The 13,085-nt window shown below is 40.2% G+C and overlaps 1 protein-coding gene across 4 annotated transcripts in view; it reads left to right on the plus strand.

The window, feature by feature from the left end:
* Positions 1-13,085, plus strand: part of LOC139446108 (putative adenosylhomocysteinase 3) — a 165,640-nt gene that overhangs the window by 139,087 nt on the left and 13,468 nt on the right. For all 4 annotated transcript variants that reach the window (XM_071227387.1, XM_071227388.1, XM_071227389.1 and 1 more), the window contains 5 exons: positions 4,628-4,699; positions 5,786-5,911; positions 6,687-6,863; positions 8,259-8,305; positions 12,789-12,852. In XM_071227387.1, coding sequence (XP_071083488.1) covers positions 4,628-4,699; positions 5,786-5,911; positions 6,687-6,863; positions 8,259-8,305; positions 12,789-12,852 — 486 coding nt within the window. The remainder of the gene's footprint in view (positions 1-4,627; positions 4,700-5,785; positions 5,912-6,686; positions 6,864-8,258; positions 8,306-12,788; positions 12,853-13,085) is intronic.

The following is a 13,085-nucleotide window of genomic DNA, read 5'->3' on the forward strand; positions in this document are numbered from 1 at the left end:
GTACAGTTGCTAGAGTATCATTCTAACAATACAGACATGACACAAGCTGCACGTAAAATAATTGATAAAGGTAGTCCTTGCGGGTTCACATACCTACATGTACATGGCCCAGGACATAGTCATTATTTGCTTTACATCCTCCGAGCAACGTTAAAAAAAATTGAAACTTGAATAATAATAAATTGATATTATGTATATGAACATGTATAAATCAGCTTGCACACAGACTACTGCAGAATGATATGTCATCCATTTGCTAGTTTAGTTTAGTTTAAACATATTTTATTCACAGAACAAAATCAGAATTTTATTGGGGGCAAGTTCTTGCAACTTAGTAAACCCCTCTCCACATAAAATATGTACAAATATACAGTTGCAAAATAAATAAATTTGCTTCAGTCAGTAAAAGTCAGACTTTCCACATTTACACATCAATATATTTGTGTAAGTTTGTTACGTTATTATTATTCCATTGTGTATATTACTACCTACTTTACCAACTGAAATATGATTCCATTAGGTTAAATATGAACAATTATGATGAAAATCGTCAATAGGATATATATATTACAATTAAGTACAAAACACAAGGAGTATTTCTCAAATAAATAAGAAAACTAAGTTCATTCTAGTAATTAATCCTCTTCTGGACAACCATCGAAATGAAATTCCAATGCGTTTATATATACATATTATTATACAACAATGTACGGTAACGACCTCAATCCTCCCCCACACCCATACTTTAATGACAATTGTACGATAAACCCTGTACCAACCCTGACAAGGATAGGTTCTAGTCTTTTAATGCCTTTGACACTAAACTTATAAGGTTATCAAAATTTACGTAAAAAGTTATTACATTTTACCGTAAGTTGAGATTATTACAATTTACGTCAATTTTATTACAATTTGTGTATTACAATTTACGTCAAATTTTATTACAATTTACGTTGTTATTACAATTTACGTCAAAATTATTACAATTTGCTGCAAGTATTACAATTTACCTTTTTATTACAATTTACGTCGTAACAGTGCCTTTTGTGGAATTAACATCACACTAAATAATTTATAAAGATCTTTCCCATCAATATTACAAAATGAGAATAATATATAATGTCACACACCCATGCAAAGTAATGACAAATGGGAGCCCACGAGCCTAAATGACTTAGTCAACCCAATGAAGCCCAGCGATTTACAAATGTGGGCCCACCTGTTTCGATCATTAGACGGGAACAATGTGGGCCCACATTTTAGAAAATGGTTATAAGTAAGCAAAGGTAATGAAGCTTAGCAATTTATAAATGTCAACCCTCCTGTTGCAATCACTATGACAGAAGAATGTCTACCCATTAGGCGATATACAAATATGGGCCCACTTGTTTCGATCACCATATATGACGGGAACAATGTGGGCCCACATTTGAGAAAATGATTATCAATATTTAAGTAGAATTTTGCGATTTATAAATGTGGTCCCTCCTGTTGCAATCAATATGACGGAAGAACGTCTGCCCACATTTAGGAATTGATTATCAGAACTAACGAAACAACCTAACGAAGCTAGGCGATATACAAATGTAGGCCCACTTGTTTCGATCACCATAGATGATGGGAAAAATGTGGGCCCACATTGTAGAAAACAGTTATCAGCACTAAACCAATCTAAGAAGATGTACAGATGGAAACATAAATATATAATGCATTCAACCATTTAATTAAGAATACTTTTTACCTTAGAGATAAGCTGGGCATTTAATACCGGGACCAACGACGTGACTGACGCCATTTCTCGCAAATACGAAAACAATGGAGATAGCTCCCGTTTGAAATTAGAGTGACCTCCCTTTCCCAATATGAACCACGATAATACGGTTTCGCCGTAAATTCAAACCATGTGTCATAGTCTCAAAGTTGTTTATTGATTTGAAGTTACAAAGAAGATTGTCATGATCACTACCAACAATGAGTCAATGACATTTTGTGTCCATTTGGAAAAATGTAAAAATTACAACCATGGCAATAGGGACATGAAATGGCCATATCTTTAAGGAAACACTTATGTATTGCACCATTTCATAATGAAATAAATGGAGTTAATCGAGTGAATTGATTCATATGATATTGATTCAGTATGTTTCATATTGTTTGGACTAACAAATGGAGTTAATTGTATGTAAGTTGGTTGGATTACAAGATCATGAAAGTCTGAATGTGCTTTCTTATCATGCAAACTTGGAAAGGTTAAGACTGGGTATTCTGAATGACAGCTATGGGCTGTACGACTGATTCCAAATGCTAAGCATTGTCTACCTGTCCCTTCATTGGGATAAACATTTGAAATGAGAGAGTCTCCAGAGCCGGTGGGAACTACTACCATACAATCTCAGCCATCTACATGTATTAGACTTTCCACAATTTTATTTTGATAAGTTTTCAAATCGACAACTTTATGAAAATAATTTTCAGAGTGTAGTTTTAAATGGAAGTTGCCATTTTGAAACTACTCCCATAAAGCTTCAGAAATCTGCTTTCTGATTGGCCAATGTTGATTTCTTAGTCATTTCATTAGTTGGTCAAAGCTTGCGAAAGGTCGTTCAGATGTGACCTGAGATCTTTGTAGGCTGGTAGCGAAGACTTAGATTTGATATTTTTCATGAATCATTAGATATATATTTAAAATTATCTGTATTTCTTTTAAAGTTGAAAAATGGCACATTGATAGAAAATATCATGCACGGTAACTAATACTTAACAAATTGAGTAAAATAAGTAAGCAAAAACTTTCTCCTTGTGTAGTGATTTTTGAATAAAACATGCACATAATTGATATATTTACTGCAATACAATGACAATCAATGTCAGTCATGTTCGTTTTTTTCTCCATGACATATTTACTGTTGGGTCAAAGGACTTGTTTAAATAACAAACCAGTCCTATGTAAATGGGGATGCGTTTTTGGTTTTGTCTGATGTTTGTCCAATGCCTCCACAGTTGGTTTTGAAACCATGTAGCTCCTGGACATCCCAGGGATACGATATATGTCTCCTTTATAGTCCTGGCATATGTTTGACAACTGACCGGTCACGGTCATCCTCAAGCCAGACTCAAACTCTCATCGATCCCAATTGTGTTGATTGATGATCTTGATATTAATCACTGGATTGTATGGTCCAGACTCGATTATTTACAGACCACCGTCTTATAGCTGGAATATTGCTGAGTGCGGCGTTCAACAACAAACCAAGCAAGTCAAACTCATTGACTGAAGAAAAGTTCTTTGAAATGATAATTCAAGCAGCATATATAATGCGGGTGAAATTTAGTAATTGCCATACTGGAGCAAGCTGCAGTCTGGTTGAATGATTATGTACAAGTTGAAGGTCATTCGTAAAGTGATTGTTTGTCATTTTCCCTAAAATGTATTTTCCCTTTTAAAGCTTGTCATAGTTATATTTTATGTATGACAAGCATATGCTACTTGTTCATTGTTATGATGAATTCCACCGGGGGCATCCTATTTGGCTAATATGCAGGATAGCACTTTGGAATGTTTTTAAAATACTTCCATGATATGGAAGGTCAAATATGCTTCACAGTAGTTGGATGAAATTTGGGAAATGTTATCCTTAAGGGACCCGTGAAGATCAGGGGTAGAATAGGTCTTTAGCAACCCATGCTTGCCATAAAAGACGACTATGCTTGTTTGAAGAGGCGACAAACGGGATCGGATGGTCAGACTCGATGACTTGGTTGATGCATGTCATCATAATTCACTTGCATGGATGAATGCTCATGATGTCAAGCACTGGATTGTCTGGTCAAGACTTGATTATTTACAGACCGCTGTCATATAGCTGGAATATTGCTGAGTGCAGCGTTAAACAACAAACTAACATAAATTATCCTTGAGGCGGGGCATTGAATTGGTACAGTTTTAAGACTCTCATTGAAGGTCAAGGTCATAGAAGGCCATTGGTAAGATAGTTCTGCTTCTTTGTGTACTGAACCAACCCCTGTGTTTGTAAGACATGTTTGTAATAACTTGCACTCCATTGTAGTAATGGTATGTAATGTCCCCAAGCTTTGAGTCAATGAACCTCTATGTGTGTGTTTCCCTGGTCCAGTGGGATATTGCTCATTAAAATGCTGACATAGGAGAGGTGTCTGTTGTAATCTCATGCTCATCATTGTTGCTTTTCACCACAAATTGATTTTTGCAGCCAGTATACAATGTGTGATGACTGTGTTTCTTCATGATCTCTAGGGGGCATGGGTGGCATGGGTGGCCCAGTGCAGAGTTGCATCCCTTAGGCACATCAGAAACCTATGATTGTGGGTTCGAATTATCTTTCTAGGTTTGTCAGCACCATACCTGTGCTCATGGGTTTCACTAAAGTAGTAAACATCTGTGAACGGCATCACTGCTGACACGCCCTGATATAACTGGAATACTGTTCAAACGGTGTTAAACCCAACTCACTCACTCACATGATCGCTGTGTTTGAGGCCTCATATATATGTATGGGGGTATGTACCAAGAAAATTATGACAGTCAAGTAAATGCTGCAGATATATGTATGTGTACACTGTGAGTAACAAGCTTGTGTTGCTGTTGCAGGTACTGATAGAGACACTGGCCGCCCTTGGGGCCTCCGTCAGATGGGCAGCATGCAACATCTACTCAACACAGGTACAGTCATCGAGCCGTCCAAAAGGCCACAGTATTTCAAAACTTCATGCATTTAACTCTGAACACCTAATAATTGCACATCATAAGCAATTTACAGTCAGAAACAAATTTTCGGAATCAGTTGATTTACCAGTGTTTCAACACAGTCTACACAGGTACTCACCATTTGGTTCTGGTATGTGTTGTGAGTAATACACATGGTTTCTATAAAACAAATTACATGCTTATGTGAGCTGTGGACAGAAAAGGAATCAACAAACAGATGAATAGGAAAAGGATTGATTAATTCAGGGTAAGTCATTACAGTCAGTACTAGTAACAATGATGGTGATGAGAGGAGAAGCTGAGGGAGGGACATAAAGCTTGTTTAGGTATTGATTGTCACTCCAAATGAGTATTTATCGGGTCCGGGAATAGATGTCATGCATCCAGACAGCCAGGTTGAGCACCCAGAAGGGGAATGTACAACATAGTGGCAGACATCAATTCAGGAATAGCTGAGAGTGGCATGCTCTAGGATACACATACAGAACCTTGCCTTCTTGGTTTGCCCCTGGAAACATTGAAAAGTGAAAAATTGTTACCTAAAGTGCCCTTAGGTTACTCTTTGAACCTTGTAGAATCCAGATATAGTTTCATCCAGACTGTGTCCCACCTGACAGGTGATGGGTGCCTGATATGGCTAGAATATTTAGTGCACTCTCCCTCACTCACTGCTGCCAAGTAATCCTTGCATATGTAGTAATCTACTTACACAATGCCTGATAATACTGTGTAGGCTACAGAGATTCATCTGAGCCGATTCCCCTAGGGAAATGTTCTTGTGCTCTGTCCTGACAGGCAGCTTCTGGTAGGTGTTTGTGATTGGCTGATTGTGGATAGTACCTTTAAGGTGTATCACATGGTTAGACAGACACCTGTTCATGGGATCATATTATTATAGCATGTAGAAATTACCAAGAGGTCACAGGTCACAGATGACTTTCTGTCATTTTTCAGTTGATTTTTATCTAAAGGAATATTTATGGTTTTTTAGGAAAGTTCTGAGCTTGACCTGAAGAATGTAGTGAGATGATTTTGTTTCAGAATGAGGTTGCTGCAGCGCTGGCAGAGGCAGGATTCTCCATATTTGCCTGGAAAGGAGAGACCGAGGAGGACTTCTGGTGGTCTATAGACAAATGTATTAACGCAGATGGCTGGCAGCCAAACATGGTCAGTAAGAGTTTGGAACTAGTCCTCAGATGCTCTTTGTTCGTAAGTGATTCATAAGTTCCATCATGATCATCTCATCATAAGAATCTGTTTGAAAAGGGATCTGCAATTAAGCAGATGTATATTAAGGCACGGTATTGCTGCTCTGTCAGGCCATCATGCTTGTGGTCATCCACTGACGACAGGGCAATGTCAGTCCTGCTGTGTCTGACCAATAATAGTCAACACACAGTGAGGTCACCCAATGCTAACCCTGGTGGTAAGGGCCTGTCAACTCTGCTGTGTCTGACCAGTAATAGTCAACACACAGTGAGGTCACCCAATGCTAACCCTGGTGGTAAGGGCCTGTCAACACCTGCTGTGTCTGACCAGTAATAGTCAACACACAGTGAGGTCACCCAATGCTAACCCTGGTGGTAAGGGCCTGTCAACTCTGCTGTGTCTGACCAGTAATAGTCAACACACAGTGAGGTCACCCAATGCTAACCCTGATGGTAAGGGCCTGTCAACACCTGCTGTGTCTGACCAGTAATAGTCAACACACAGTGAGGTCACCCAATGCTAACCCTAGTGGTAAGGGCCTGTCAACACCTGCTGTGTCTGACCAGTAATAGTCAACACACAGTGAGGTCACCCAATGCTAACCCTGGTGGTACATGGCTGATAAATAAATACAGATGATGAGTGTTCTTTGTTTAGTTCTTTTACATCAGTATTTTGATTGTTGCTGGTACAGTATATGTAGATGGTGTGAGCTGTTTGTATGTGTTGTTAGATCCTGGATGATGGTGGGGATGCTACACACCTCATGCTGAAGAAGTACCCAGCCATGTTCAACATGATCAAGGGCATTGTGGAGGAGAGTGTGACCGGAGTACACAGACTGTACCAGCTCTCCAAATCAGGCAAACTCACTGTGCCAGCCATGAATGTCAACGATTCGGTCACCAAGGTAATGGCACCTACCTTGTGTCCTTGACCTCTCAGGTCACCTAAACTATCACCATTAGGCCAGGCGTTTTATATTTTTTGGATTATGGATCCACCGAAATAATAATCAGATTTCCCATTTCTTTTTCCCGCGGATAGCCGCTTAGTCAGTTATTTTATTTTTTATCATCAACTTTTAATCGATCTTTGTTGATCTCAAAGCCGAACATGAATAGCCTCCCTTGACAATTGTCCCTGTTGGAAGTGATAGAATTTATATTGTTAAGAGTGGCTTTATCGTCACAAATGGCGGTCTTTTGAGCACAGAAAATGTTCATAAAGTAGGACAGAGGCATTCTGCATTAAAAAAATGCATCTGCCCTTTTTTTCCTTTTTTTCCCCTCCTCCAACCCTGGACTTTGGGCTGAATTATCCATAATCATAAAAATAAAAAAAGCCTGGCTTTAAACAGTATCACGTACAATAGCTAATATAGGGGCTGAATAGATTTGACTCAGTAGTTCTTGGTTTTTCGTCAGGTACCTAGGATATAGTCTTGAGGACTTCTGCTGTGAAATTGTGTCAAACCTACTCATAAAGGATGTACAGTTACTTGTGTTTGGACCGTGAAATGAGATTGTTATGGGTTGATGGTCGGTGGATGGACTGACAATGTGGTTCACACTATAGAGGTCTATTTTGGCCCTCAGCATTTATCTGCTTAAGTCTGACAGACTTAATTATGTTCATTCTTTCTTCTCAAATTACTGGATGTTAAATGTGTCTTTCTGTGCTGTGAAAGTGTGATCTCAAATTGGCCTTGACTGTTGAATGTTCCAAGTTGTAGCACAACCTGAACCTAAAGGCAATCTCCATAGGAAGGGAGTAAGATTAGTACATATTCTTTTTGACATGCCATAGCACAAATAATTCAATATCTGATTTATTTCTGGATTCAATTTAGCTAATTCAATTTGATATGTATCTCTGTGGCCAGAGGGAAGACTGTCTGCTGCTGACTGTCCTCCTGGTTATGTAATTATGTTGCTTGAGGGAAGTGTAGTGTCCTTTGCTTCAAGTCGTGTCACTCCTCTTGGTCAGTGAATCAGTGGAGCATCTGATCACATTACAGTTGGTCACATTGCAATCTAGTAATATCGGGAAGTCTCTTGGTTACATTCTGTCATTTTCTTTGTGTAATATCATCACAAGTTGTCATCTGGTCTGGTCTGCCATGCGTGAGCAACATCAGCACCGCTCCTACTACTTGTTCCAAGTGATTGGGTGTGGAGTAGACGTAACTGACTGATTCTGTGGTAGATTGGCTTGCTATACTGGGTAACATCTATATTCCTGTCAGGATGACAAGTGCTCTCATGGACAACCGTGGTATACCCATTGTTTCTTTTCTTTCTAGACCAAGTTTGATAATCTGTACAGCTGCAGAGAGTCCATCTTGGATGCGTAAGTGTTTGAATGTACTATCACATACATATCTCATATTCTCATTGCCCGATCTCCCTAAGTAATTGAACACAATCTTCGCACATGTCCATTGACAGCTCAGCGTGGGCTACTCACACATGTACATTATTCTCTACCCATATTTTCAGTCTATACTCTATCCATACTCTCAGTCTATACTCTCTACCAACACTTTCAGACTCTTCTCTCTCCCCTTAGTCTTGGCCTCTACTCTCTACCCATACTCTACTCTTTACCCATACTCTCAGTCTCTACTCTCTACCCAGACTCTACTCTCTACCCATATTCTCAGTCTCTACTCTCTACCCACACTTTCAGTCTGTACACTCTACCCAAACTCTCAGTCTCTACTCTGTACCCAAACTCTCAGTCTGTACACTCTACCCAAACTCTCAGTCTCTACTCTCTACCCATACTCTCAGTCTCTACTCTCTACCCAAACTCTCAGTCTGTACACTCTACCCAAACTCTCAGTCTCTACTCTCTACCCATACTCTCAGTCTCTACTCTCTACCCATACTCTCAGTCTGTACACTACCCGTACTCTCAGTCTCTACTCTCTACCCATACTCTCAGTCTCTACTCTCTACCCATACTCTCAGTCTCTACTCTCTACCCATACTCTCAGACTCTACTCTCTACCCATACTCTCAGTCTCTACTCTCTACCCATACTCTCAGTCTCTACTCTCTACCCATACTCTCAGTCTCTACTCTCTACCCATACTCTCAGTCTCTACTCTCTACCCATACTCTCAGTCTCTACTCTTTACCCATACTTTCAGTCTGTACACTACCCGTACTCTCAGTCTGTAAATCTACCCAAACTCTCAGTCTCTACTCTCTACCCATACTCTCAGTCTCTAATCTCTACCCATACTCTCAGTCTCTACTCTCTACCCATACTCTCAGTCTCTACTCTCTACCCATACTCTCAGTCTGTACACTCTACCCAAACTCTCAGTCTCTACTCTCTACCCATACTCTCAGTCTCTACTCTCTACCCATACTCTCAGTCTGTACATTCTATCCATTCTCTCAGTCTCTACTCTCTACCCATACTCTCAGTCTCTACTCTCTACCCAAACTCTCAGTCTCGACTCTCTAGCCATACTCTTAGTCTGTACACTGTGCCCATACTATCAATCTCTACTCTTTACCCATACTCTCAGTCTGTACACTCTACCCAAACTCTCAGTCTCTACTCTCTACCCATACTCTCAGTCTCTACTCTCTACCCATACTCTCAGTCTGTACACTCTGCCCATACTCTCAGTCTCTACTCTCTACCCATACTCTCAGTCTCTACTCTCTACCCAAACTCTCAGTCTCTACTGTCTACCCATACTCTCAGTCTCTACTCTCTACCCATACTCTCAGTCTCTACTCTCTACCCATACTCTCAGTCTGTACATTCTATCCATTCTCTCAGTCTCTACTCTCTACCCATACTCTCAGTCTCTACTCTCTACCCAAACTCTCAGTCTCGACTCTCTAGCCATACTCTTAGTCTGTACACTGTGCCCATACTATCAATCTCTACTCTTTACCCATACTCTCAGTCTGTACACTCTACCCAAACTCTCAGTCTCTACTCTCTACCCATACTCTCAGTCTCTACTCTCTACCCATACTCTCAGTCTGTACACTCTGCCCATACTCTCAGTCTCTACTCTCTACCCATACTCTCAGTCTCTACTCTCTACCCAAACTCTCAGTCTCTACTGTCTACCCATACTCTCAGTCTCTACTCTCTACCCATACTTTCAGTCTCTACTCTCTACCCATACTCTCAGTCTCTACTCTCTACCCATACTCTCAGTCTCTACTCTCTACCCATACTCTCAGACTGTACACTCTGCCCATACTCTCAGTCTCTACTCTCTACCCATACTCTCAGTCTGTACACTCTACCCAAACTCTCAGTCTCTACTCTCTACCCATACTCTCAGTCTGTACACTCTACCCAAACTCTCAGTCTCTACTCTCTACCCATACTCTCAGTCTCTACTCTCTACCCATACTCTCAGTCTCTACTCTCTACCCATACTCTCAGTCTCTACTCTCTACCAATACTCTCAGTCTCTACTCTCTACCCATACTCTCAGTCTCTACTCTCTAGCCATACTCTCAGTCTGTACACTCTGCCCATACTCTCAGTCTCTACTCTCTACCAATACTCTCAGTCTCTACTCTCTACCCATACTCTCAGTCTCTACTCTCTACCCATACTCTCAGTCTCTACTCTCTACCCATACTCTCAGTCTCTACTCTCTACCAATACTCTCAGTCTCTACTCTCTACCCATACTCTCAGTCTCTACTCTCTACCCATACTCTCAGTCTCTACTCTCTACCAATACTCTCAGTCTCTACTCTCTACCCATACTCTCAGTCTCTACTCTCTAGCCATACTCTCATTCTGTACACTCTACCCATACTCTCAGCCTCTACTCTCTACCCATACTCTCAGTCTCTACTCTCTACCCATACTCTCAGTCTGTACACTTTACCCAAACTCTCAGTCTCTACTCTCTACCCATACTCTCATTCTATACTCTCTACCCATACTCTCAGTCTCTACTCTCTACCCATACTCTTAGTCTCTACTCTCCACCCATACTCTCAGTCTCTGTCATATTCTCTATTCATACTCTCTAACCATACACTCTACTCATATTATCTAGCAATACTACCTAGCCACTCATACTCTATACTCCTACGGTCCACCTACATAAACTACATGGTCTAGTATCTGCCGCTAGAGCAGATGGTCTGTGTGTTTGTGCCCCGGGCCCGTCATAATCAAACATGTTAAAAGATGGTACTTTTTGTTACTCTGCCTGAAGTACAATCAGTCACGCACACGCATGCACATACACACATAAAGTACAACAATCTTGGAATGTGAATACCTCCCCTATACTCTCTACTCTCTACTCATCTGGGTCCTCTTCGTTCATGTACCTCATTAGTGTCTGGTGAAAGTTAAAACATTGACTTAAGTTTAACTTTCTCTACTTGTTTTTTTTTCCAGGAGTATTTTCTTTCAGACTTTTTAGCAACCTTTTCTTTCAGTCATTCCAACAAAGACAACTGCTAATTGTGTCCGACATCGCTACAGATGTGTATTCTGTGTGACTGATTTATCAAGTTCATTGAGTTGTGTACTGGAAAACTGCACATAAATGGGTTGAATGTTGACAATTGACAAATTCGTTAAGCAATAAATATGTGCAAAAACATGTGCAATTATTTATTCTTGTAGGTTTTTGAAGGAACAATATAACCAATATAATTGTTTCTTTGATGTTTCAAGATGAGCTGATAACTCATGCACCATCATATTCATGCACCATCTTGCAGCAAAACTAAGCATAACAACTGACCTGTTCATGAAATTGTTGCAAATACGCTATCAATGAGATATGACCAGTAAACTGTTGCAAGTATGTTACCAATGAGAGACAACCAGTTAACTGTTGCAAGTATGTTACCAATGAGAGACGACCAGTAAACTGTTGCAAGTATGTTATCAATGAGATATGACCAGTAAACTGTTGCAAGTATGTTACCAATGAGAGACAACCAGTTAACTGTTGCAAGTATGTTACCAATGAGAGACGACCAGTAAACTGTTGCTAGTATGTTACCAATGAGAGACAACCAGTAAACTGTTGCAAGTATGTTACCAATGAGAGACGACCAGTAAACTGTTGCAAGTATGTTACCAGTGAGAGACGACCAGTAAACTGTTGCAAGTATGTTACCAATGAGAGACAACCAGTAAACTGTTGCAAGTATGTTACCAATGAGAGACGACCAGTAAACTGTTGCAAGTATGTTACCAATGAGAGACGACCAGTAAACTGTTGCAAGTATGCTACCAATGAGAGACAACCAGTTAACTGTTGCAAGTATGTTACCAATGAGAGACGACCAGTAAACTGTTGCAAGTATGTTACCAATGAGAGACAACCAGTAAACTGTTGCAAGTATGTTACCAATGAGAGACAACCAGTAAACTGTTGCAAGTATGTTACCAATGAGAGACAACCAGTTAATTGTTGCAAGTATGTTACCAATGAGAGACGACCAGTAAACTGTTGCAAGTATGTTACCAATGAGAGACGACCAGTAAACTGTTGCAAGTATGTTACCAATGAGAGACAACCAGTTAACTGTTGCAAGTATGTTACCAATGAGAGACGACCAGTAAACTGTTGCAAGTATGTTACCAATGAGAGACGACCAGTAAACTGTTGCAAGTATGTTACCAATGAGAGACAACCAGTAAACTGTTGCAAGTATATTACCAATGAGATATTATCAGTAAACTGTGGCACGTGCATTATAAACTGGCAGGGCTCCCCGTTTTCTCTACTAAATGTGAATACAGGAATAGCACAAGCAACTAATTCCCTCACTGTGTTGTGGCTGTAAACTGTATTTCTTTGTTTAAAGGTTGAAGCGAACTACAGATGTCATGTTTGGGGGAAAGCAGGTGCTGGTCTGTGGCTATGGGGAGGTAAGAATACAAATATTGTGTGCTATCAGTAATATAGGCTAGAAAATGTGTGTGATTGACTGCAGTAGTTGTGTGTGTGATTGACTGCAGTAGTTGTGTTTGTTGTTGACTGCAGTAGTTGTGTGTGTGATTGACAGTAGTAGTTGTGTGTGTGATTGACTGCAGTAGTTGTGTGTGTGGTTGACAGTAGTAGTTGTGTGTGTAATTGGCTGCAGTAGTGGTGTGTGTGGTCG

The sequence above is a fragment of the Haliotis cracherodii genome, unplaced genomic scaffold (assembly GCF_022045235.1).
Source record: "Haliotis cracherodii isolate W230 unplaced genomic scaffold, xgHalCrac1.p SCAF_6, whole genome shotgun sequence".
Taxonomy (NCBI): domain Eukaryota; kingdom Metazoa; phylum Mollusca; class Gastropoda; order Lepetellida; family Haliotidae; genus Haliotis; species Haliotis cracherodii.